The sequence below is a fragment of the Giardia intestinalis genome, chromosome 1, assembly GCF_000002435.2.
Source record: "Giardia intestinalis strain WB C6 chromosome 1, whole genome shotgun sequence".
Classification (NCBI taxonomy): domain Eukaryota; phylum Fornicata; order Diplomonadida; family Hexamitidae; genus Giardia; species Giardia duodenalis.
In genome coordinates this window covers 57,007-82,069 of record NC_051856.1, presented here as the reverse complement: position 1 = coordinate 82,069, position 25,063 = coordinate 57,007, and the positions used below count along the sequence as shown (strand labels likewise).

At 52.3% G+C, this 25,063-nt stretch overlaps 11 protein-coding genes across 11 annotated transcripts; 4 read left to right on the top strand and 7 right to left on the bottom strand.

Annotated features, from left to right (window-relative positions):
- Positions 1-3,571: 3,571 nt before the first annotated feature.
- GL50803_0061472 (Ankyrin repeat protein 2) lies at positions 3,572-4,330 on the bottom strand (the record flags this gene model as incomplete). The annotated part of the gene is made up of 1 exon (XM_038046273.1): positions 3,572-4,330. One exon carries the CDS (start codon positions 4,328-4,330, stop codon positions 3,572-3,574), a length of 759 nt encoding a protein of 252 aa, XP_037901533.1.
- A 162-nt stretch (positions 4,331-4,492) lies between these two features.
- On the bottom strand, positions 4,493-6,910 carry GL50803_00102542 (Kinase, NEK; the record flags this gene model as incomplete). Its single annotated transcript, XM_001704335.2, has 1 exon — positions 4,493-6,910. The coding sequence occupies one exon, from the start codon at positions 6,908-6,910 to the stop codon at positions 4,493-4,495; it is 2,418 nt and encodes an 805-aa protein (XP_001704387.2).
- Positions 6,911-6,973: 63 nt separating this feature from the next.
- On the bottom strand, positions 6,974-7,642 carry GL50803_00112937 (Ankyrin repeat protein 1; the record flags this gene model as incomplete). The annotated part of the gene is made up of 1 exon (XM_001704336.2): positions 6,974-7,642. One exon carries the CDS (start codon positions 7,640-7,642, stop codon positions 6,974-6,976), a length of 669 nt encoding a protein of 222 aa, XP_001704388.2.
- Positions 7,643-10,632: 2,990 nt separating this feature from the next.
- Positions 10,633-12,027, top strand: GL50803_0013372 (putative Spindle pole protein; the record flags this gene model as incomplete). Its single annotated transcript, XM_001704337.1, has 1 exon — positions 10,633-12,027. One exon carries the CDS (start codon positions 10,633-10,635, stop codon positions 12,025-12,027), a length of 1,395 nt encoding a protein of 464 aa, XP_001704389.1.
- A 64-nt stretch (positions 12,028-12,091) lies between these two features.
- GL50803_00137693 (uncharacterized protein) lies at positions 12,092-14,242 on the top strand (the record flags this gene model as incomplete). The annotated part of the gene is made up of 1 exon (XM_001704338.1): positions 12,092-14,242. The coding sequence occupies one exon, from the start codon at positions 12,092-12,094 to the stop codon at positions 14,240-14,242; it is 2,151 nt and encodes a 716-aa protein (XP_001704390.1).
- An 83-nt stretch (positions 14,243-14,325) lies between these two features.
- Positions 14,326-16,560, top strand: GL50803_003490 (Kinase, NEK; the record flags this gene model as incomplete). The annotated part of the gene is made up of 1 exon (XM_001704339.1): positions 14,326-16,560. The coding sequence occupies one exon, from the start codon at positions 14,326-14,328 to the stop codon at positions 16,558-16,560; it is 2,235 nt and encodes a 744-aa protein (XP_001704391.1).
- Positions 16,561-16,600: 40 nt separating this feature from the next.
- On the bottom strand, positions 16,601-17,437 carry GL50803_003491 (uncharacterized protein; the record flags this gene model as incomplete). Its single annotated transcript, XM_001704340.1, has 1 exon — positions 16,601-17,437. The coding sequence occupies one exon, from the start codon at positions 17,435-17,437 to the stop codon at positions 16,601-16,603; it is 837 nt and encodes a 278-aa protein (XP_001704392.1).
- A 159-nt stretch (positions 17,438-17,596) lies between these two features.
- On the top strand, positions 17,597-18,370 carry GL50803_003493 (Bromodomain-containing protein; the record flags this gene model as incomplete). The annotated part of the gene is made up of 1 exon (XM_001704341.1): positions 17,597-18,370. The coding sequence occupies one exon, from the start codon at positions 17,597-17,599 to the stop codon at positions 18,368-18,370; it is 774 nt and encodes a 257-aa protein (XP_001704393.1).
- Positions 18,371-18,478: 108 nt separating this feature from the next.
- On the bottom strand, positions 18,479-19,336 carry GL50803_00112932 (Cell motility MEMO family protein; the record flags this gene model as incomplete). The annotated part of the gene is made up of 1 exon (XM_001704342.2): positions 18,479-19,336. One exon carries the CDS (start codon positions 19,334-19,336, stop codon positions 18,479-18,481), a length of 858 nt encoding a protein of 285 aa, XP_001704394.2.
- A 2-nt stretch (positions 19,337-19,338) lies between these two features.
- GL50803_0016205 (Kinase, NEK) lies at positions 19,339-21,234 on the bottom strand (the record flags this gene model as incomplete). Its single annotated transcript, XM_001704343.2, has 1 exon — positions 19,339-21,234. The coding sequence occupies one exon, from the start codon at positions 21,232-21,234 to the stop codon at positions 19,339-19,341; it is 1,896 nt and encodes a 631-aa protein (XP_001704395.2).
- A 358-nt stretch (positions 21,235-21,592) lies between these two features.
- GL50803_0094510 (Tenascin-like protein) lies at positions 21,593-24,784 on the bottom strand (the record flags this gene model as incomplete). The annotated part of the gene is made up of 1 exon (XM_001704345.1): positions 21,593-24,784. One exon carries the CDS (start codon positions 24,782-24,784, stop codon positions 21,593-21,595), a length of 3,192 nt encoding a protein of 1,063 aa, XP_001704397.1.
- Positions 24,785-25,063: the final 279 nt, after the last annotated feature.

Here is a 25,063-nt window from a genome sequence, read left to right as displayed (position 1 = left end):
TCCGCGCCTACCAGCACATCTTCAGGAGGCCTCTTCTCGAGTGCATTGTATGCGCCGAGCAGTTTAGAGCCGCCCTCATGGACAGCAATCTTCTGTTCCTGGTCTTGTAAGATTGCTTGTTAGAATTGAGAGAAGAGGGTATGTGTCTGTGGCACTGTCTCCCCCACGAACAACTCGGGTTGCCAGCTGTCCATATAACAAACTGAGCCGCTGTGGAGTCGTTCTTTGCATGGAGCTTCCCACAATAATCGCCCTCGGGCAGAGTAAGAACCTGCCTCGCTCTGTGGCAGCTGACAATTGCAGAGCTCAATGAGGAGACCAAGTACGGTAAATCGATAATGACGCGAGCAAATACGCTGAATAGACACGCAGCCGCATAGGCGCTGGCCGTCGTAAGGGTGCCCGCTTAGCACTGACAAGAAGGCACAGAGAAGCATGGCGGGCCAAGTCATGTAGCCCACCAAGTGGATGCATGATTGCGCAGCCCTGCTATTGCTTCGGCGACATGCCGTGCACGACATCGCGCACAGCAGCATATCGTTTTTCCAGGAAGAGATTGCACAGGGCCAGGAGGCCATGAAGGGGAGCGTGGGAGCCCACGCCCAGCAAGAGCACTCCTTCAATCTGAGAAGCCAGGATAAAGCAGTCGTCGGCAACGTGAGTGGCGCCGCTATCATCCTTGGTGTGTTCGACACCAGATTAGAGACGGAGCGGGCACCACCACTAATGAAAGTAATCACCGCCGGGGATCAAGCGTGCGTTGCTGCAACGTTGGGAACGCGCGCGAGCTTCTTGTAAGTAGCACAGCTGGCCGATGCAATGGCTGGAAGGCGCCGTCAAGAGCTGTGCAGCAAGGCCGGTAACTACCATGCCCATGCCTCGTGGAATAAGCGAGCAAGCACGCTGCCACCAGAGTCGCGGAGGTCGGCTATATGACCAGTGCGGACGTCGGCCATGGCCTTTGGCTGCACGTGAGGGGGAAGCGCGGCAAGTCCCACTAGTATGGAGGACACACCAAGGAAGGGCCAGCTCGCCTTCATGACCAGAGGCCGATGCGGGCGGGTCTAGCAGTTGCCCGTGCCACCGCCAGAGCGCCTTCCAGCCTAGTCAGGACCTTACCGTAGTTCATGGTTGTTGGCAGAGAGGAACGCCTGAGGCTTCAGTGCCCCTGCCGCGAACGGTGCCATCCGTGGAAACGTATAGTAGAGGATGAATGGGCAGCGCTCGTCTGCTCAAGCCCATGGCCCTATGGATTGGGGCAGAGGGCCGCGCGGGCCATGAAACCGCAAACATGGGGGACGGAAGCCTGGACTAGAACCGGACGACCGCCCCGCTCCCGGTCGTGTGGTCGGACGTGGAGCCGGCGATCTACGAGCTCAGCGAGTCGTTCCTCTCGCTCTTCGAGGACGAGATGGGCGCCGACGAGGCGAGGCGGGCGCTCCTCCTCTTCCTCCACAACGGCGGCTCCCTTTTCAGGCAGGTCCTCAAGCGGTTCGGCGTCCCGGCGAGTGCGCGGCCTCCCTCTCGGACCTGAGGGCGGAGTCGACGCAGAACGCAAGCAAGCAGCTCCCGCCTCCCCTGGCCCACTGCATCCAGGTCCTGCACCTTGTGCTGGCCTCCCTGAACCTGCGGGGGGTCACCGTCTGCGACCGCCTGGACGGCTCGGTCGACTGCTTGCCCTGCCTCCGCACCTTCGAAGGCTTCGTCAGGGCCCTGGTCCAGCCCTTGCGCGCCTGCTCTCCAAGCTGATCCAGGCAGGCGCTCCTCCTCCTCCTGGGCCCCTGGGCGGCCACAAGCAGGCCCGGACGTGCCGGAGCATCCGCAGGATGGCCCTGGAGGAGCAGGGCAGCGCCGGGTCCTGCGCGATCGAGACCGTCGAGCGGCTTCCGCCCCCTTCTCGTCCGGCAACGTCTCCCCTACGCCGACAAGGGCGTCGCAGACCAGATGGCAGAGTGTGCAAGCGTCATGACGGCCTTCAACGCCCCCAGCCCAACAGGCGGCGCCCGGGCCGGACGTGCGGATCGGCCTGCAGTCCCTGGCAGACCTCCACGGCGGGCACGACGCCGAGCTGGAGCGCACCCTCGGCAACGCGGTGGCCACCGGCGACTACCGCGTGTACCTCAACAGGGTCAAGCGGGGGCTGACCGCGTCCTTCCCGTTCTCGGGGAGGCCGGGTGCGAAGGGCAATCTGCCCTACTTCGAGCGGTGCATAGAGAAGGCGCTGTCCTTCAACCACCACGAGGAGCGGTTCCGCAGCATCAAGTGCCACGAGCTGGTCAACGTGCTCGCCTACGCGCTCCCCCTGGACGTCCAGCGGGCGATGCTCGTCGGCATTTCCAACGAGGCCGACTGCGTCCTGGGGCACCAGCTCTACCACCTGAACCGGGAGGTCGACATGCCGGCGTTCCTCTCGTCGCTGCTCCGCCTGGCGCTGTGTGGGGTCCCCCACATGCTGGAGACGGTCCTGTCGGCCAAGGCGACTGCGGGCACGACGAGGGACGCCGAGAAGGGCGCGTTCTCCAGCAACACCCCGTCGTCCACGCGGCACATCCGGGAGTCTGTGCTGAAGAGCTGCCTCCACGTCCTTCTCCTCCTGCAGGCCAGGCCCGCCAAGCAGGGCGCCCCGCCGGACCCGGCGCTAGACCCCGCGAGGCCCCTTCATAGCCTGGTGAGCGGCAGGCGGCTGTTCTGCCTGCTGACGGCGTCGCGCTGCTTCTACGGCTACGTCTCGCACATCCTGCAGCCCTCCAGCACGGCGGCCAGCCAGGGGCCGCGGCGCAGAGCGTCCCGGGCGGGGCTCCAGGCCGCCGACGGCGTACATCCCGAACAACCTGGCCAACCTGATGGCGTTCCTGCGCGGAGACATAGCACCAACAGCCCCGCCAACATGAACACGGCGGGCACGCTCACGTGCAGCTTCCCGGGGTACCAGCTGTCCAAGGTCAACAGCCTTTCGTCCATCGTCGTGCTTCTGAAGATCGCCAAGCACATACTGCCCTTCGCGGCGGGGACTACTCGCGCATATACGGGGTGTTCGAGCTGCAGGGCCTCCCCGCCTTCCGCGAGCACCTGACGAAGCTCATCTACCAGCTCTCCATAAGCCCGTGCAGCGAGGACGGCTGGCGCTGGCCCACCACGGCTGGCTCTACGAGAGCAGCCTGCCGACGCCCCGGAGCAGTACGCGGCGGAGGAGGCCGTTGCGCTCTCCCAGCTCCACGCGGGATGGTCCTGCAGCCGCATCTGAAAAGGACCCGCGTGTCTTTAGTCAAACAAATACACTGAACAGCGGGAAGCATCGGTTCTACAGTAAACCTTGCCTGGGTGGACTGATGGGAAAGAGGGCCAGGGTGGGTCTCGGCTACGGCCGCTGGGTGGAGGGGCTTGTAGAGACAGACGTCTTCACAAATCTGGTCCTGTCAGACTGTCACGGGTCGCGTCCGCTGGCTCCTTCTGGGGCTGCGCCAATCACCGCGTCTCTGTCCTGTGTGGTTCGTGGCGCAGCTGCCAAAGCAATCCTACTGGTGAGCCCCGACTAGGTGGACATCTGCAGACGTGGAGCACCTCTTGGCGTTTACTTGAAGACCTCCATGAACTCCTCGACCGGCTTGTTGCAAGCAGGACAGACCTTGCTGGCGACGTCCTTCCCGCAGTCCTTGCAGAGGACGTAGTGCTTGCACGGCATGCAGACCAGGTTGGGGGCGTTGGCGCGGCACTTCACGCACTTCGTGTACTTCTTCGAGTTGAGGAGCTTGCGGATCTCGCCCAGGCACTTCTCGAGGGACTTGTTCAGCTGCTCCTCCGAGATCTCCGCCCCCTGGTCGATCCCCGAGCAGGAGAGGAAGTAGAACGCCTCGAAGAACGAGCGGAAGATGGCCATGTTGTGGCTCTTGACCTCGGCCTGCTGCGACTTCTTGGCCATCTCGGTGTAGGTGGCCGCGACCCTCTGCCGGAGCTGCTCCAGCATCGCCGCGTCCATCGTCTCGATGGTCTTCAGCCGGAGGACCTTGGCCGCCTCGAACTGCTTCGCCTTGGAGGCGTGGTTGAGGGCGGAGAGCTTGCCGGCGTCCCGCAGCCTCCCCTCCTTCTCGAAAAGGGCCTGGATCAGCTCGAGGTTCCCCCTCTTTGCCGCCGCGATCAGCGCGAAGGACCCGTCGTTCGAGACCAGGCCCGCCTCTGCGTCGACCAGCTCCAGGGCGACGGCGGTGTGCCCGGCCTCGGCGGCCCACATGAGCGCCGTCTTCCCGTCTGCGTCCCTCTGGCCTGCGTCCGCGGCCTTGTGGGCCCTGACGTAGTCCAGCCTGTTCTCCTTGGCCGCCTCAATAAGTGCCATTCTTTGCCTCCCAATTGCGATCGCGGCTCTTCATAAGACATAATTGATAGAAAACTTGGAGACGCTGTTTCATGGCACTTTGGCACGGCCAGAAGCATGGGGCGCTGGTCCGTATGGCCTGTTCTCCAGGGCCTTCTGCTTCTCGTGAAGGGAACGACGGGTTTACTCGTGAGCTCGTGGAGCAGCTTGGTGATCGTTGCAGTCATCGGCGCCCGGTGTACGGCTGTCCCTAAGGAAGGATGCTATCTCAGAGTAGCCCTTGGCCTCAAGCTTATCAAAGAAGGATTCATTAGACTTGTCTATTAGATGCCCCTCCTTTTCAAATAGCAGCTTCACTATCTCTAAGCGGCCGCCATACGCTGCGTGCACGATAGCGGGTAAGCCATGGGGATCCAGCATGCAGCCTTCGCGCTCCATCAACAGCTGCACTACTTCTGCATGATTCTCAGAGGCAGCCTTCATGAGGGCGGTCGCACCACAACCATCCCGTGCCCTACTCTCATATGGCATCAGCAGTCGTACTGCTGCTACGTGGCCGCATATTGCTGCTTGTATTAGCGCTGTCCCAGTAGGTGCCAATCGCTTCTTCTGGACGGGTATGAGTGCGCTTACTGCTAATGTGTCGTTTCTTTTCGCGGCCCGCATGAGCGCTGTGACGCCCCTATCATCGGTTGGGTCGAGAGCCTCCACCACAGCTTCGTGTCCTGCCTCTGCCGCAAGGATCAGGGCCGTGTTGCCTTGTCTGTCGGTCAGGTCCTCCTCGTACGGAGCCAGAACAGAAGCAGCCTCCGCATGGCCCTCCTGTGCAGCAATCATCAGAGCAGTACGGCCGTTCTTGCTCTTCCTCCCATGCTCATGAGGGATGAGAATCCTAGCTACCTCAGGATGGTTCCCGTGTGCGGCGTGCATGAGCGCGGTCCAGCCGTTTTTATCTTTGAGGCCCTTTTCCTTCTTAACAAGCAGCTCAACAGGCCCACCGTGCCCCTGCTGGGCTGCATGCATGAGGGCCGTCATCCCCCGCTCGTCGCGCTGACCGATACAATCTTTCTCGTTGGCCAGCATCTGGACAGTCTCCATGTCATTCGTGTGTGCAGCGTATATCAGTTGAGGCAGCGCGGAGAGGTTGATCTGGGGGCTACTCGTGTTCATCCCACTACTAGATTGTGCAAGCTTATCCTCCAGTGCCTTAATCATGGCTAAATACTCCTTGCACTGATCTTCAAGCGCGTCGATCCTGGTGGTCTTGAGTCGGGGCTCCTGTCCCAGGGCGTCGGCCTCACTTGGCCTGTTCTCAAGAGCGCCCTTTAGAGAGGCAATCTCAGCAGACCTGGCGTCGAGGGCTGCCTCAAGAGCAGTGACCTTATCCGACTCGACCTTGAGCTCGTCCTTCAGAAGCACGATATTAGCATTAGCACTGTTCAAAGCAGCCTCCAAGGCGCTGCATTTGTCTTCTAGTGCCACACACCGATGCCCCAGCTCACTAACTGGGATGTCTGCTGTGGCGAGCATCTCGCACAGTCCCTTGGCCGTTGGCCTCCTCTCTGGCTCCAGCACGAATATCCTTTCCAGAATGCTCTTTATGAAGCCATCGGTGACACCGCTCAGGTTCGGCCTCCACCCGTCAACGAAGACGTCTTTTGGGTCTTTACCTTCTAGGAAGTCCGGTCTCCTCAGAATAGTAAGCTCGTAGACGATGACCCCGAGGCTCCACACATCGGAGGCAGGGCTGGTCTCGTTGTGGAGGAGCACCTCGGGGGCCATGTACGGCCTTGTTATCGCGGTGATGCTCCCGCCTCTCAGGGCGTTCCTGCAGAGGCCGAGACCAGCGATGACGAAGTACTCACCATCTGCGCTGATAAATATATTGGCAGGCCTGAGGTCGCGGTGGACGAGCCCCCTAGTACCTATCCCACTGAGGCCGTAGAGATAGGCGAGGGCGGCAGCGACCTGCCTCAGGACGGAGAGAATCACAGCGATAGGGACGGGGATCTTCCTTCGCTTGTGTTCAGTGAGGAGGCACTCGAGAGTCTTGTCGTGGCGGTCCGTGACGACGTAGATGAAGTCATCATCCTCGACCACTTGATGGTGCTTGAGGACCCCCGGATGGGAGAGGTCGAGAAGGGTGGCCAGCTCTAGTCTGATGGTGTCCAGATCCCCCTTGTCCAGGCCGTCGAGCAGGACCTCCTTTACGGCGAGGCCCAGATAATCCTTGAGAGAGTAGACTGTTCCCGCGGGACTTTCATTAAGCACGTCATTCAGTTGCTTGTAGAGCCCTCTGAGAGTGAACGGTGGGACACTGAAAGCTATTGTTGCGGATCCAGACGAAGCAGCGTGCATCCTGGTTTTATTATTTTGGTAATCTACAGTTTTGGAAACGATCCGTTTCCACAGGAGTTTATGTCTACAGATCTGTAGTGGTCCAATACTTGCGGAGGGCTTCTGCATCAGGAGCGAGAAGGCCACCTGTGCGACCGTTTCACCCACCGGTGTCCTAGCGCTGACCGAGGGTGAGAAGGTCTGTTCCCCCTGGCCTCTGCGGAAACGGGTGGCTGTGTGACCCACTAACAGCCACCACTTCATTAGGGTGTCTGTTTGCTGCACAGCTTGAGGGGAATCCGATCTATCATCAAATGCAACCAACAGTTAGGCGCGTTCACTCACGGGCTTTCTGGGCGGCATCCGTAGACAGGGCTCCTCCAGTCCAACGCCTTCACTCTTGAGAAGAGACACCACTTTGGAATGACCGTTCATATCAGCTACGCAAAGAGCAGACCTGCTGCTTATGTACTTCTCCTTCTCCAACAGCAATTTGACACACTCCAAACAACCAAAGTATGCTGCAATTGTGAGGGCAGTCCAGCCCCTGTCCCTCTCCATGCAGCCCTCAGCATCCAGGAGTAGCCTCACAACCTCGATACGCTCGTTGGCTGTCGCCCACATGAGGGCCGTGTACTCATTGTTACTCCTCATGCAACGCTCGTGCTTCATCAGCAGCTTCACCGCCTCAACGTGTCCGAGCACCGCGGCGACCATCATGGCTGTCCCCTCGTATATCTCTACCATCCCTGCCCTGACAAGCTTCGCCACCATCCTTGCCTGCTGAGGAATGTAGCGCTTCACTGCATCCACGTCGTTTCGCTTGGCCGCCTTCATGAGGTCGGTGACGCCATCCTCATCCTCACCAATTGCTCGCGGAGGCCTAGCGGGGCTGTTCTCGCCCACATCCTCCTCATCTGTGTCCTTCTCAGACATGAGGGGCGGGGTGTCGTCGTGCTCCTGAGAGCAGTGATCTGAATCATCTGTAGACGACATTTTTATTCCATGGTCACAAAGGAAACGCGTGCACTGGTAAACTTGCGATTCACGGTATTGTTTACAGATCATCCAGATAGCGCACCAAACACAGATTGTACGCCCTGGATCCCCTCTGCCCTTCTTGCCTTGTGTGGTAAGTGCCCAACGAGAGATGACTTCAATTGTGGGGTTGTAGCCGGCTGGGCACCAGTGCAGGGTAGGCACTAGAGCTTTGGATTTGTTCATTCCATCTACCAGTCACCTTCAGCGTTGTACTGCTAGGACCCTTGCCTACGAGCACACCCCAAGGATCCCGTAAGTAACTTCAGTCAATGCTCGATTGTGTCAGGAAACAGAAGCGAGTCATCGCTGATAGAGCAAGGGTCTTCTCTGTTGCACTGCTGGAGACCTGGCTATCTTATCACCACCTTCTTTCTGCCAGGCCTCTGCTTCAAAAACCCTGTGATGTCGGGGAAGAAGCCTGACAGCCTGTAGTAAAACAGCTCCTGTGAACCGTAGACGTTGGGGATCCTCTTGCCCACTGCCCATGCACATCAGCAAGGCCCTCCGACGTTCTCAGGGCCCGGCAGCTCGCCATGACTGGAGAGGAGGGCCTACGGGGCCCAAGGAACACTGGTTATGAATTCCTACTATCAAGCTTCCCTCTCCACAGTCTTGGAGCCGTTGAGATATCCTCAGCAGATCATCGAAGAAGAGCATAAGCTCTGGCACTGCATCAGCAAGCTCTGGGGACTTCGCCTTCTCTCGCTGCAGGTCTTCAGGAGCAGTCTAGAGCAGTGGCTAGTTGGCTGCGTTGTTACTGCCTGGAGTGCTTACTCAATGGGCCTCTGCAAAGCTAAGTTGCCAGACAGCATCAGTGGCAAGCGTCGATCACAGATACTCTGTCCGCCACTTGTGGAGGCTTATCTCCATTTAGGTTCCCTTCTCACCCTTGCAGTGCTCACTCGAGCGAACTAGAGCCTGAGATTGATAAGCCCAGCGAGCCTAGTACAAACCTCAGAGGACTCAGGAGTTCATGGCTCCTTTCGTGACTGCCGTGTCGTTCTCCTCGCTCGGTTGACATGCACCCTGCTAGAAGGCCCCCACTTACTCGAGCTCGTGCCCCCCTGTGGTGACTCTGCTCGACCATCAGCGAGGGCCCCAGCCTTCCCGTCAGAGGCCGAGCCGACGGACCCACAGTGCAGCGCGCCTGGACCCACGGAGATCGTTCACTCCCCCCAGTGGGTCACAGCTTCCTCCCCCCTGCTGACAGTCCTCCAGCGAGGGCATGTCGTTGTGGGGCAGCCTTCTCGTCTGTTGCTGTCACACAGGGCCCAACCGGTGACCGTCGGACAGTCCCGATGGCATGCCTGAAGCCCCGCCACGGCAGAGGGGGCAGCACACGGGGCGGCCCCCACGCTGCTATAGCTTGCAATGGCAGCAGAGACCCCCTGCCCTGGAGGCCCGTGCAGTGGCTGTGGGGCCATCCACTCCATGCGGGCCCAGTCCAGCGCTCCTGGAGAGCTCCTGCCTCCGGTGGTGCTGACAGGGCTCCCGAGGAACCAAGATGTCAGACGAGGGACGGGGCCGAGCAGGACTCCCGGCCCGCATGCAGATGTCTCTGCCGTGTGTCCTGTCCTGTAGAGACCCGAGACTCTGGAGGTGTCCCTCGGCATCCGGCTCCCCTGCTGTGCCAGTCGGTGCAGGGGAGCAGCGTACAGGGCCCTCATGGGCAGTCTCCTCTCACAGACAGAGCACCAGGGGTTCCTCAGCAACCGACCGGCCGATGCAAGGGGCAGGCTCTCCTGCCACGACGGCGCTCTGCTGCCAGGAGGGTCTGGTGGACAAGCTATCAGCACACGCACTCTCATCTGGGCCCGCCTTGGGGCACTCCAGCGTGGCCGGCGGCCTATGGAGCAGTCTGGTATCGGAGGATGAGCAACTGTGTACACCAGAGTCTCCGAAAACACATATCACATCCAAGCCACTTCACTTAAGGGTATCTTTGTGAACGTATGGTCTCCTCTGCCTTACGAAGGAGAACGGCCCTACTGCTTGGGGTAGACAGCCTGAGTGAACAGTATGGAGCCATCTATCTGTCGTCATTGGTCTGTTGTGAACGGGTCTCGCCTTCACGAATAAAAAGGAGATTGGGCGCTCCGAAAAGAGCTCACCCTACGAGCTACACACGTGACACCGGCATTCCCAGCGGCCGTGGCAAGCATAGGATGATGCTTGCCCAACTGGCCAGAGAGACCCTTCTGTCACCGCCTGCAACGAGCTGCCGGGCCCCAAGAAGCTCTGCATGTTCTACTCCTTAAATCTAAGCCTATGCGGCGGGATAAGGTCCACCACCATACAAGTTCTACACCTGCTGTAGTGATCAGGGTCAACTACTAGAGACAAGAAGATCAGCACCGATTCATCCAGTACGCTCAGGGGCGGGGTGAGCGCATCGTCTGAACAAGCGTTACCCTGCTGCTATAGGGTCTGTGACTTCTCCTGCAAGTCTTAGAAATGGAAGCGATGAAGGAAGAGTGCGTGGTGATACAACCATTGGATAACCTCAACAGATAGCTCCCTCTGCACTCAGCTGTCCAAGCGCCTCTCCCGTTCGGGCAGAACATGTTAGCTGACGAGTTCTGAGCTGGGCGGCATCTAGCGCTATGTCCGAGGCAGGAGTCGCTGCTGTCTACTGGTCATCGTCGTGGATGGGGTACTGAAGTGCGAAAATAGATAAATTATCCTAAGAGGCTGCAGACAGTCTATAGTTCTCCTGTAAAAGACTGGAGGTTCTGCTGAGGCCGCAACTTGCAGCCTTTCGAATCCGTGTACATGGATGAGTGCCGGCCTTTCTATGCGAGGAAGCATCCAGATGGTAACGTCGCAGTAATAGGATATCAGAGACATACTCGCAGCATGGATACCGCGCTGTCCACTGTTCAATGCTTTTTTACAAAGTTCGGTAGGAGACAGGAAATTCCAAAAATAATTTGATCCGTAGGTCGATGAGAGGTAATATCATTTTAACCTCTACGCTGAAGGCTCTTTTGCCGCCAAATTCCGATAAGGCACAACTCATCACAGAGGATGACCTCGCACGTATGCGCACTAATGCGATTTCTGATCATTTCAAAGAAGATCAAGTGAGGGAGCGTAAAAGGGAGCACGTAGCTGCGAGAAATAAGGCTGCAGCAACTCGTGCCGACAAAATAGAAGCCATAGAAACACAACGCAAAGCCAATAAAGCCCCATCATCTGAGGAAAAACAGATGACCGCGCGACGCAACGAACTTAATTCCCAGTTCACTGCTGCTAAGCTTCAGCAGGAGGGAATTGTTCGACAGATTGATAGTCTTGCCATGCAGGCCAAGGTCTACACAGTTCGCGACCGGCAGATTGCTGCTGCTGAACGAAAGATTATTGAAGAAAAAATGGAAGCACTCGATGAAAAGGAACGTGTTGAGCGCGTTCTCAAGGAAATCGAAGATGAAAAGAAGAGGTTGCGTGATAAAGAGGCCCAGGAGAAGGAAAGCCTCCGCATACATATGGAGAATGACATGCTTATTCGTCAGCAGAATGCATTACTTGAGAAGGAAGCGGAGCTTCGAGAAGCAGAGCAGCTGGCAGCATATATAAAGGCAGAGGAGGCCAAGAGCAAAGCCATTCAAGAAGCCAAGGAAGCTAACGAAAGGCGCCTTCGACGTGAAGCTGATGCCATTAACGCTGAAACTATGCGTCTTAAGGAGCGTGAGAAGATGCTTGAGCGTGAGGAGGACTTGCGACTTGCTGCCATGCTTCGTCAAAAGGAGATCGAGGAAAGGAAGAAGGAGGAAGAAAGGATCATTGAGGAAAGGCGCAAGAACATCGAGTTTGCTGCCCTCCAGCAGCAGCAAGCAAAGAAGGACAATAAGATGGCAGAGATTGAAGAGGCGCGCCTGCGAGCTACCTTGGAAAAGAAGGAGAGAGCACGCGAGGCAAGGCTCCGAGAAGAACAGGAGAAGCAGATCCGGTTCCAGCGCGAACAGAAAGAAGCTCTCGACCTCCGCCTCGCAGTCAAAGCGGAGGAGGCTAGACGCGAGCGCGAAGAGTACTTAGCTGACCTAGAACGAAATAAGCGATGCTATGAAGAGCTTCAGAAAGAAAAGGAACGCGAGAAGCTGCGTCAGAAACTTATAGCGGAAGAGACCAAGCGACAATTGGATGAACACCTTGCGCTAAAAGAAAAACTCACAGGGAAAGAGGCAGTTAGTGCTGAAAACGAGAGGATACGCAGCGAGCTGGAGGCGAGAAAGAACATGTTTGATGACTATCGCTGGAAGAAGATAGAAGAGCTCAAGAGTATGGGTGTGGAGGATAAGTACCTTACCCCGTTGTATAACTTCAAGATAGAGGAGCACTAATGTCGCACCGTGTAAATCTTGTCTCCTTACTATTCCTGTTACTCACCAAAATCTTGGTTTGAGCATGCGAAGTCTGCTAACGAAGTTTGCCGCACACAGCAACAATCGAGCGTTGTCGGGCACATCTCTAGCCACCAATGTCCCAGATCAGGCTTTAAAGACACCCCCGCCGCCACCAATCAGTCTACCTCGGAGAGACAAAGGACCCCCTAGATCCAACAGCACGGGCATTTCTCTTAATAGTAATTCCTCTCTGAAAGCAGATGCAGTCCTTCATGAACGAGAAAGTTCAAGTATTAGACAGCGGGCATTTACTCTCGGTACACTTCCAAATTTACCTGCTCAGGCAATAACCAGAATCTACAAGCTCGATGAGCGCGTCTCTGACTCGCTTGAAAAGGACCCTGTGAGGGCACATTCTGGGCTTCCTCCACGAAAAGCTTCATTTGATATAAGTGATGTGAAGACAGAACATTCCTTTCTAGGCCACACCGCATCGAATACCGAGATAGAAGATGGCTCTTCGGATTCGGACAGACATACCATGCCTTCTCCAGTTTTCTCTGCGCCTCCTATCACGGGTCTTGTGTCTGTCTCTAGACCTCTGCGAACTCAATCTGCACTTGCTGTTCTTCCTCTCAATAAGCCCTTGGATCACGCAAAGCGAGCATCCTCTAGATCATCGAATGAGCTTATACAAGACTCTACACAGAACGTTACCATTAGCGATCATAAATCAAACGCACCTGCAGAAAGCCCCGGATCTGCACGGGAACCTGCACAAGAAGAGAAAACTGTGTATCCAGTTTTTCATAATATGACACCTCGTGACCAGGTGGCCATCAGAAAGCAATTAACTGCTGCTATATCGCGCAGCTCTATTTTCGACTCTGCTGCCAATCTGTTTATTACCACGTATAAACAAGCCAACGGAAAAGAATATAGAATATACACAAAAGAAGCCTGGCCAGCTCTAAACGCTGCTCAGCAACGAAAGCCTCGTGCAACAACCCGGTCGGCACTCTGGCTGCATAAGCTGATTTCTGCAATCACGTCAGATAGGTATAAGGAGCTATTTCTGGGTGCAAATAAGAAAGAAGATTGCTCTATTTCAGACGACTTTAACTGTTTTCTGTTTCGGTATATGAAGAAGAAATACTGCACGTCTAGCGAGATGAAAAAGGCTACAAAGGAATTGATGGAGAGTCTTACTCAGCATAGAGAGGCAATATATTCCCAAATATTTATTATTCTATTAAGACCTTTAAACCACATGGCAATCGAGGCCCTACTAATACTGGTGTACTTGCAATATATTGATAAGGATGTCAACTTTTCTATACACAGCGCGCAGACATACAACACTGTGATAGGAAAGTTACGGCAGCTTGACATTTCAATAGCACTTAGGGATTTCTTCATCAATCAATTAAAGCAGTTTCAACGCGAATTTAAGAATGATACAGTAACAGACTTTGTACAGTTCCTAGTTAGTATGGATGCAGAACTTGATATAGTAGTCTCCGGACAGAAGCGACTTACACCTTTGGATGTTCGTAAAAATGAGGAGCGAATAAATAAGCCGTCTACTATATTGCAATTAGCGGATAGGCATTACCAGGAATCTCTAATTGCAACAACAGAGGCAAACCATACACCTACCTTTACATCTGCACCTCCATCCATTCTGACTGCCTGGGCGTCACCTGAGGGACAGCTCTCACCGCTATCAACTGCTCCCTCTCCTCTCCCACCCCTTCACCACTCCAACGTCATTAATGAGGTAGGCCATGCTGCCATCACTCCGTCTCTTCAATCACCGACCATGGCACTAACCGTTCCTATGGAGTCACCCAAGCTTGTCTCTCCCACAACAGGGTCCATGCGTAAAATAGCATCAGCATCAGTCATTAGAGAGTGCACTGCCTGCAGCCCCCTGAGACGCAGGTCGTCCATGCATAGCGAGCTGCGGACGCCCCAGGGACTAGACATCCTCATTCACGGGGCGCAGCGGTTCGAGCGTCAAATAGCTGACGATTCCCACTTCGAGTTTACAGAGAAAGATAGAAAAGTGCGGTTTGACACCACCATCAGAGGGATCAAATATACCTGCGGAAAGGGTGAGCGCGGATTCCACAGAAATGTGCTAGGCAATGATTCCAGAGTTGAATCTACTGATCTCTTAAGTTTCTTCGAGATACTGAAGCTCGGTTAGCGTAGAGTGCCGGAGCATAGACCATCTAAGGTGGATTAATTGAAATGAAAAAGTTCAGAATTTGAGTAGAAGCGAGCTGTGTCATGAAATCGATAGATGATAAGAGCGAATTTTCCTATACCGTTATTAACGAAGGAAAACCCTTGTGCACGGTCGTTAATGATCTAAATGGCCGAGTTTGTTATTGCGAGAGGATCTCGTTAAAACGGTTTAAACACAAGTACAAAGAGAAGATTAGCACGTATATCAACAAAATATCCCTCTTAAACCACATCAATCTTGTTAAGTATAGCCCGTACCGGAACAATGTATCCAATTTATTTTATGACGTCTACACCGACATGACCTTTGGATGCTCTCTTCAGGACGTTATTGATGACCGTATTTTTCACCAGGAGCCCTTTTCAGAAGAAGAGATATGGGACATTTTAGTGCAGTGTCTAGCCGGTCTCTCTTATATTCACAATTGGAAGAACCTTGACGGCCTCCACTCCTTTCCTCATGGGTGTTTAGATCCCAAGCACATCTACTTCGACAGCTTCGGGGTCCTTAAGATAGGCAATTTGGCTCAGAGTTGTATCAACGCTGCCAGTACGTCCGCTGCACAGCAACCTCAGATGTATGACGCGCCCGAAGTGAAGCTCACAGGTACACGATCTCACGTGTCAGATACCTATTCGCTGGCGAAACTTATTCACAGCTTGGCCACTGTCGATCACCACTTTTGTTCTGACCCTTCAATCTCGACTGCTGAGCTACGGATGCTCTATCCTTTTCCAGAAATAAGCCTCAAATATAGTAATGAGCTCTATAACGTTGTACAGCTCATGGCAACCAGTGAGGAAGAGCATCGTCCATCCGCCACAAATCTGCTAAAGAACCATCTAATAGCAGATCATGTAGCTGATCTAAACACCCGCAGAGGTATTGTCCTGGGGGTCAATAACCGAACAGAGTTAATGAATGCTGTTCTAAGAAACGATATAGACACAGTTATGAATTTGATTCCATATCAAGCGGGTCTTGCTGAGCGCTCAGGCAAGACAGCCTTAATACATGCAGCAGAAAACGGTTATATTGAGATTGCTAAGTGCCTAGTGCGATACGAATGCAGATACCAGATTGTTGCCAATGGTGAATGGCGTGGGATGACAGCCCTGATGTTTGCCGCAAGAAACGGGAATCATGGGATCGTGAGCCTTCTTAAGCCCTACGAACGTAATATATCCACAGAGTCTGGGCACTTTGCCCTTCGCTTGGCCACGGTGTCGGGGAAGACCGAGTGCGCAAATGAGCTGTTCATAGACGAATTTCGGCTTCTTCGTCACTTTGGATGGACAACACTGATGATTGGCACAGTATTTACATTCACGGAACTCAATAAGAACTTCCTCAGCACTGATCTGGGGCAGCAAGACAACAGAGGCTTTACCGCGTTGATGGTTGCTGCAGCCAACAATAAGAACGACATGCTAGACTATCTTATCGAACGAGAAGCAGGAATGTCTAACTGTAACGATTACACCGCACTGATGGCTGCAGCCAGGGCGAACAATGTTCAAGCCGTCAATATGCTCATACCCTACGAGGCAGGAATGAAGGATGATAATGGATGGTCAGCATTGATGTACGCAGCTCACGGAAACAATACAGAGTGTATTCTGGCCCTGTTGGATAAAGAAGCTGGCTTGCAATCTAACGGCCTGCAAACTGCAATGATGATTGCCGCACAATGCAACCACTTGGAGGCGGTTAAGATACTCGCACCTTGTGAGCAGAAGAAACAGGATATTGATGGCTTCACTGCATTCTTGTATGCTTCTGACAGAGGAAACTATCAAATAGTAGACTTTCTGCTGGACTTTGAGGAAGAGATAGTCAGTAACAGCGGGTATACGGGTCTCATGCTTGCGGCCAAGAAGGGGCACGCGAAGATAGTCAAGCTTCTCGCCAAAACGCTTTCCAAGAGGGTAACAAACACGTTTAATAGAGCCCCGGGCACCACAGCGTTGATGTTTGCATGCTTCAATCGGCAGTATGAGTGCGCAAAGATTCTTTGCAGGTACGAGCGCGGGATGAAGACGACCGTTGGAACCACCGCGCTGATGGCTGCTGTTTCATCCAAGGCACCGGACTGTGTCAAGCTGTTAGCCCCCTATGAGCTGCTCATAAAGAATATCGACAATAAAACAGTTTTAGATATGGATACTACCGAAGAGATACGAGAAATCCTCTTGCTTCAAGAGGTTAAGAGGAATGCAGCTAAACAGGCTCTACTCGCCGACCCTGAAGAGGCGCCATCCAGTAATGTAAACTAGCTCTGTGTTATTTATTTCTTCACTGTCTTGTTCCGCCAGTTTACTCGTTCGCACTGGCGTGTGTGCGAGCGAGCTTGAGAAAGGAAGAGCCTCGAAACGTTGCTGATGCCGATTGATAGCTTTTACGATTGGAAACAATGTCCCTATCAACACAACGAGCTCGCAAGTTGATGTACTCCTCTTTGTGCGCGATGTCTAGATCTTGCTTGAAATTCTTTCCCCTCTGTGCTGTAGCAGCCAAGGCCGCGTTTCGTGTGGTCCAGAACTCACAGAATTTGAGATAGTTTCTATACTCTAGCACAGCTATCTCCTTATCGTGCTTGTCATAAAGCTTTTTCCTTTCGATGTCCGCTTTCTTCACCCGCTCACGCTCTAGCTGGGCCAGAAAGGCCTTCTCCTCCTTGTCCGCCAGAGCAGCAGACTCCTTGGCTCTCTCAAACTCTTTGAGCTTAAAGAGGGTGGCTGCTTCCTTCCGTAACCCAAGAACCTTAGAGGAAAAATAGACCTTCGGGTTGTCTGATGAAAGTTTAGACTCTAGACGCCTTAGCTCGACCTCTTGGTCCTCTTGGAGTTGTGCAATGCTCTCCTCTATCTCCTTTTGAAGAAGAGCCTCGTTTTCGGCCCACGCTTTCTGTTCGGACGTCATGGCTAGCTTTTGAGCTTGCTCTAAACAATCACGCTCAAAAGCCTGCCGTGCATCCTCTGCTACGCTAAGCTTCTGAAGAATGTCTTGCTTTGCCTTTTGGATTTCGCGTTGTAGAGATTCGGCTAAAGAAAAGTCCTGACTGTCCTTGAGGATCGCAGTCTGCTCAGTAAGCTGCTTAGTAATCGAGTAGCAATCTCTGTCCCTAGGCTTGATGGTAGTCAAAGATAGCATGCCGCTGACTATCTGGTTTTAGTTTAACAAGAGCGGATTTGGCAGATTTGGGTATGAAAAACAAGTGGAGATATGCAAAAAATAACTGAAATGTAAATCAATACTTTAGCTATTTTAGTTGAAATTGCCATGGATTCTACTGTAAAACCGTGAACGCACATGAAGCAGGACGAGAACAATCTCGTTACCATGCTGATCAGAGAGATCAAGGAGACCATGAATAAGTTCAACATCCGAACGGTTCTGCGAGATAGCATGAAGCCTCTGGATAGCTTTACCCTCTTTCAAAACCCTGTGGTCGTCGATTACCCAGACCTGAAGCAGCAGTATGAAGCCGTTATAGAGTTTCCTTGTAGCCTTTCCGAGATAAAGCAACGCCTTTCTAACCGCAGTGGGAACACGTACACACACATTGGCGACGTGTTTTGTGATTTGTGTCTTACAATAAGCAACGCAATGACGTTCAATAAGTCGAACACTGTGATCCTAGAACAAGTCCGTATTTATTCGCAAGCTGTATTGGGCGTTATAAACGACATCATAACAAAGTACAACCAAAGTGTTACCCCCTCTTCTGCAGTCGCTTTATTCGACACGCCGGATGACATGATAAACGCCATTTTCAAGTACTTCACCCCAGGAAAGCTCCCCAAGTGTCTCAATCGAAAGAAAAGTCTCCGGTCGCCCTATTATGATGAAGTGCAAGAACTGGTACAGCGTCTAGAGCAACTTCCTCCCAAGGCCATGGCTGGGTGCATAAGCGCACTTATGCTAGAACTAGAAACGGCGTGTGACGAGTCCGGACGTCTCGTCATCGACTTTTCCCAGCTGAAGCCAGCTTCGTACTGGTGGTTCGATGGCCTGGTGCAGGAGACCTATGTCATGGAACATAAGGCAGGTCGGATTGCTCAGCCACTAGAGCCAGTCTCGTGAACACGCATTTCACATCTAGTTATGGGCACACACTCTACCTTCTACATCTAGCCAACTAATAGTATCTAGAGCATCCTTTATCAAGCATTTACTACGGGCATAACTACTTCAGCATGCCTGTATACCTCGCATGGAGACATAAGAAACAGAGTGGTCACGGGCCGTCCTTGGCTCATCAGATTTGGTGTAGAACAATAACTCCTTCTTAACGTCCAATTTGAGTCCCTCTAAAACACGCAGACACGTCAATATGGTGTATTGTCCGCAAACGGTGTTTTGGGTTTCTTTCAAAGCCTCTTCAAACGAGTTTGCGCCCAGCATAACTCCATTTATGCACTTATTATCCAGCATTGTGACTGTTTCATTCGCTGTTTTACCTTGTATCATCGGTGTAAATTGGAACCGTGGACCATAGTGACAAAAGTCACTGGACACGACGATAAGCGAGTTGTGTTCGGTGACATAGTCCATCAGGGAGTCAATCTCTGTCCTTGTAGCACCATAGCTGCAGTACACCGCGGAAAACTTGACGGTACCAGCCTCAATTTGGTTAGCAAACACGTGTGCGAGGAAAGGTATTTGCAACTCTAGACTATGTTCTTCCTCACAATCATCTTTTTGGCAACTAGGAAGACCCGGAATTGTCTCCATAGAGAGGGATGGCGACCCCTTTTCCATCAACGGATTGGCCCAGGACGCAAATGGGCTCGTAGACAGGCCTCGTTGATGAAAAGCGTGGCAAACACCTAACATAACAACTGAGGTATAACGTGTAGGGTCGATGGATGAATAAGAGTGCGCCGCAGTCAAGCCACTGTACACCAGACCGGCATGTGGGGCGATAATGAACCTAACGTTTGCATCTGGATGCACTGCCTCTCCAGCTTTCCTGAGAAAAGCTGCAACCTGAGCCTTTGCCTCCTTTGGTAAAGGGTACCAGGAACCACTCTTTAGACAAAGGCGCATTTTTAATTCTGTTGAAGGAGCTGGCAGAGATCCAAAAGGCCCTGCATCTGCGCATGCATAAGCGGGGTAGTCCCGGAATGATCTGCAATATGCCCTTCATGGGGCACAAGACAGTATGCAGCGACCACTTGCTTGGTGAGGATCGCCTCAATCAGAGCCGTGTTGCCTCGAGAGTTTTGCAGAGTCTTTTCGAGAGGTAGTAAAACCTCGACTCCCTCTATGTTACCCTTTCTTGCGGCAAACATTAAGGCAGTCATTCCATCATGCTTGGCTAGCCCTGCTTGCCAAAGAAGAAGGTGTAAAGCATTGTTTTTGCTCAGTTCTGCTGCAGACATCAGGGCTGTCTTGCCATCTTTTCGGATAATGTCGCCTTCATATGGGAGTAAGAGACTAATAGCATTTACGCTGTCGCACCTTGCCGCCTTCATAAGTGCAGTTTCTCCGTGGCTATCAATAAGCCCTTTCTCATATGTGACTAGCTCGTTTATACAATCAACCGAGTCGCTAGTTGCTGCGGCCATCAGTGCAGTCCAGCCACTTCTCCCCTGCAGTCCAGCCATGCGCGGTGCAAGAAAGGCAACGATTTCTTTGCGACCTTGCCGTGCCGCTGTTACCAGTGGAGTACATCCACGGTTGTCACGCATGTCATGCTCTGCATCCAAGAGCAACTTTACGGCATCCAAGGCATTCGCATATACAGCATAGAATATGGCAGACAACCCGTCAGAGTCCACCATTTTTGCTTCGTGTTGCACAAGCAGCTCCACAGCACGCGTGTTCCCATAGGCGGCTGCGAACATTAATGCCGTGACCCCGTGTGAAGTTGAAAATCTAGTGTACCTGGGATCAATGGTCACAGGACCACCCAAGATGACCGCCCGCATAATAGGCGTCCTGTCAAGAGCATCAATCTCGGGATCGTCAACATCAATGGTAGGTATCTTAAGTAAGGTAAGTGAGCTCGAGTTAGGGTGGTGCTGAGTAGCTGTTTCTATAACAGGAAGGGCTGCATATAAGTCCTGTGGTGGCACTTGTCCACTCTCCGCTAGCTTCACAAGTCCTGCTAGAATGGGGTGCTCACATAACTCTTCAGTAGAAATCCTCTGCGTTGGATTAATCGTCAATAGCTTCTTTAGTACCTCCTTCAGTTCTGTACTGTAGATGGAGATAGAGTCAAGAAGCGGCCTGATCGCCTTGATGCTTTTCTTGATGAATTCGTCATCCGAGAGCTTGAACAGAGCCTTCCTACACATTATTTCATAGAGCGTTACTCCTAGCGCCCAGATGTCTACCTTGCAGTCATATGCTTGTCTGTACAGTTGCTCTGGGGCCATATAGCATCTGGTACCCGCGAACGTCAGAGCTTTAGTGTTACCGTCTATGTAGCGAAAGATCCCAAAATCTGTTAGATATACCGACAGATTGTTGTCGATGAGGATGTTAGCTGGCTTAACGTCTCTGTGAATGATCCCTCTGCAAGCTCCGTTGCCTCCACTGTGCAAAAATCTCAGGGCGCTGCCCATCTGAGCCAGCAGCCACCATATTTGTGGCTCAGGAATCGGTGTTTCTCTATTGTGTCTGATAAATCTAGCAAGGTCTCCGCGGGGAAACAGAGGAAGCACTGTGCAGATCAGGTTTTGCTGCCTGTCATGATAGGAGTCAATCATCCTGACAATGTGTGGGTGCCGTATGGTTTTGAGCAATGTTATCTCCTCATCCTGTATAACCTTTAGGCTCTGTGGAAGCTCGCTATAGTTAATTAGTTTAATTGCAACCTCCGTATCATTTTCTAGGTCCATCGCCAAGTAAACTTTACCATATGACCCTGCCCCAAGCACTTTCTTGAGGCAGTATCTTGGTAGAAGTACGCTTGGAGTAGGCACAATTGAATCTACCATAATACTTTTTAAAGGATAACCAAACATACTGAACACTGTCAACTAATTTATGTGCATGAATCTTGCGACAGTGACTGCTCACGAGATTGTAGTCACTGGGGTTTTGGACATAACTGTTCTTATTCATGTTTAAATTGTATTATAATACAATATGAATCTTTTGAAACTGCTTGTAGTAGTGTCCATATGTCTACCAATACCACTCTTGTTACAAGGGCCTATCTCTGAATGCTGGTGGTATTGTATATTATGCTTTTTACTTTAGGCTTACATTAATGTACCAGTTGTAGTACTAGATATATACAAAGCCATCTAAAGCTAGATAAACTTCATTTACAGTTATACCGAAAAGCATACACTAATTAGAACCTAATACAATACTGTTAACCCCCTGGTTGTGTTGATTTCTTTGATAATGTCGGTTTTTTATCTTAAGGTTTAGGGCCTTGACATCTTTATTTAGCCGGACCCACAAAACGATTGCCATAGCGTTCAGCGCCACAGCAAAGGCCGCGGCAACGGAGAAGGTGATGATGTACGTGGTGTTGTAGTCCTGGGATTGGATTGTGATGCTGGGGATGAACCCCGAGTGTATACTAGTGTTAGTGACGCCGTCTATGGTGAGGCCCACGAGGGCTGTCTCCTTTTTGTTCCACAATTCGGCAAGGACTCTCTGGCAACTCATTCCAGCGTACTCCGTGCCAAAACCCGGTACCCAGTCTGTTTCGCACGAGAACCTGAGCACGTCTGTATCTCTGCTGAAGGTGCCTTGCTTTGCAAGCTTCCCCATTGAAAGGAGCATGGAGGAGTTGGTGTATATCTCGGCAGTGATCGTGTAGACGAGGGCGCCGGCCTCATTCAGACGGGTACTTGACACGTTGACAAGGTCGACTCCCTGCCAGATGGCGGCCTGCTCCAGGGTAGGGATGCTGCAATCCTTGGCCCCAGACTCTTGGAGGCGCAGGCTGAGGACTGTGGGTTCCACTATGACTACGGTTCCGTTATAGCACCCAAGGTTGTATGTTGTGTAATAGAAGATAGATCTAATTACTGGATTAGTGGACATGCTATCTATGGTATCATATAGTGCTATGCGCATATACCCATCTAAGGTACTTAGATTTGTACTGGAGATACTGCTGAAAAAGTTATAACAGTCCTTAGAAGGTGTCGTCCTGCGATATCCTGTGCCACAGATAGATACCAATGATGTTGTCGAGGCATAAGAGAAAGAAGATAAGATTCTTTCTGAGACTATAAATTCGTTTATATCATAATCCTTAACAACTGTTGTTAGCACAATTCGTTGAATAGCTTCTGGGATAACACAGGATTCCCCATTGGCAGATTCATGTCCCTTCACTATACTGAAAATACTGACAGGCGAAATAATGACACCGACACTTTGCATGCAAGCCTTCATAAAAGTTGTGGTGAGTCCGGATAGCTCAATTTGTATCTCTGTTTGCACTTCATCGATCAGTAAATCCAAGAACAGGATACCAGATAGCCATATTTCATTAAAGTAAGTCGTAACCTTGTTGGCTATGTTCTCATCACTCTCATCTATTACCGTGCAATATACTTCCTTTGAAGGTAACATGATCTCTGGAGGAAGGTGATACTTGTCATCTTGAGAGACCGAACCATTATCAGAGTGGACGACAAGGGTCGACGCTATAAGCTTGTTACTATAGAGATACGGACACGACCTATTCCATGCGATAAATACACATAGTTGTGTTGGACTACCGTCGAGCAACTTAATCAGATTGATCGCAGATTGCATGGGTACAAAGCAAGTGTTATAGTCGTACTTATCGAGAACTGTGTCACTTATAATAGTCGACATGATATGCGTCGCTGACTCTATGGAAACAGAGGCGGACGTGCTTGTTATCATCGCCAGCTTGCAGCTCTGCAAGGAGCTGGGATTACACGCGAGCCTTATCATGTTTGTATTTGAGAAGCTAAAATCGGATAGAGTCTGCACTATGGTGTCTTCGTAGTCTGATAGGTTGAGTCGGACAATGGCCATCGTGGAAAACGCTGCCCTGCACTCGGCGGTGTTTCTGGGACGCACGTTTAAAGTGAATGATAGGTTTCCATAGCTTGCTTGCAGGCTGATGTCCTCGTGCCAACAGCCCTTTATCTCTGCCAAAACGGGGGCGTCCGCTCGCCGCACGCATCTGTGGGTCTCCTGGTCGCACACGCTCAGCAGCGGGCAGTCGCTGTCGATGATGCAGCCAGCCTTGCACAGGTTACCGCCGGCACAGGTCATAGAGATCTGGTTCAGGGGAGATGTGGCTTGGGCAGCCAGCTGCTGAGGATTGTAATTGGCGTTGCTCTCGAAAACACTGGGGTCCAAGGGCTTATTGTTTGTGCCTGTCCTCATTGGATCGCAGGGACTGTCGCTGTTTTTGGAGTCACATGTCAGATAGCAGAATCCGTCATCCAGGCCCTTGGTGTAACCATCTTGGCACGTCTCGGTCTTGAAGCGACACACCCCATCCAGTGCACACAGGGAAGGGTGTGGGCAGGCAACGCCCTTGCATTGGTAGTTGCAGGTTCCCTCGAAGGAGCACAGCCGGCCGCCTGTGCAATCCACGTTGCTGACGCAGACAGCCATGCAGTGGAAGCCTATGCAGGACAGATTTGGGGTTCCTGTGCAGTCAATATCACTGTTACACTTCTTAAAGCAAGAGCCGTAGAGGCATTCTTCCTTGTCCTGGCACTTGCTGCATTGGTTGCGGCAGATACCGTCAGCCCCGCAAACCTGATCTGCAGAGCAATCGGTGCTACACTTCCAGACACAGGTGCCCGTACTTGATGAGGTGGAGATGTTGCAGGTTTGTGAGGAAGAACAGTCAGCATCATCCTTGCACCCGTCTTTGCAGTGCCCATTAATACACGCCTCTCCAGTGATAACGCTGCAGTCCGCGTTGAAGTGGCAGACCTTTTCGCAGTCTCCTGCGAGCGAGCACATGTAGCCACTGGGGCAGTCGGTGGCCTGGGCGCACTTCTGCCTGCAGACGCCATTCCAGCAGTGAAGCCTCCCCTCTGATAAGCACTCCTTGGATTCCGTGCATGTCCTGAAGCAAGACTCGTCTCTACAGACGGAGCCAGTGGGACAGTCGGTGTCACTAGCACATGTCTGGCGACAGATGCCGTCTATTCCGCAAGAGGTCCGGCCTGCACAAGACCCTTTGCAGCTCCAGCCGCACACTCCTTCAGCAGAACCAGAGGTGATGCAGCGCTGATCCTTTCCGCATCCCTGGTTATTAGTACATCCCATGGAGCAGTGCCCATTGGTGCACTTCTGGCCTGCAGGGTAAATGCACGTGCCCTGGTAAGAGCATGCTTGATAGCATGCTTGACTTATGCATCCTACTAACCGAGACGGAAGACCCAGTTTTTCAGAGCACTCGTCTTGTTTATTACATGTAATACGACAAATTCCATCTGGAGCACATATATCTGATCCAGAAGCACACAGGTTTATGCATCCGGCTCCTAGACAACCAATTTGTAGTGATAAAAGCCCAAGCATTGCTCACGACGAATCTCAGCAACACTTGGTTTTCGGAAAAGCTACAGGCGGGAGGGTATATAGTATCCGTTAACAGAATCGTAAGATGTGACACTCGTAGTACAAGCTCTGTATGATGCCGTCGCCCTCTGTGTAACCAAATTGTAGTGTATAGTATAATAGGATAATCTTGTCTAAAGATATTGCCCCCTGTTCAATGCGTTTATTTAAATTTCTATAACGTACTAGACGTGTGCTCCTAAAGCGCTAAGTGAGTAGCCTGGAGGTTTTTCATATGCC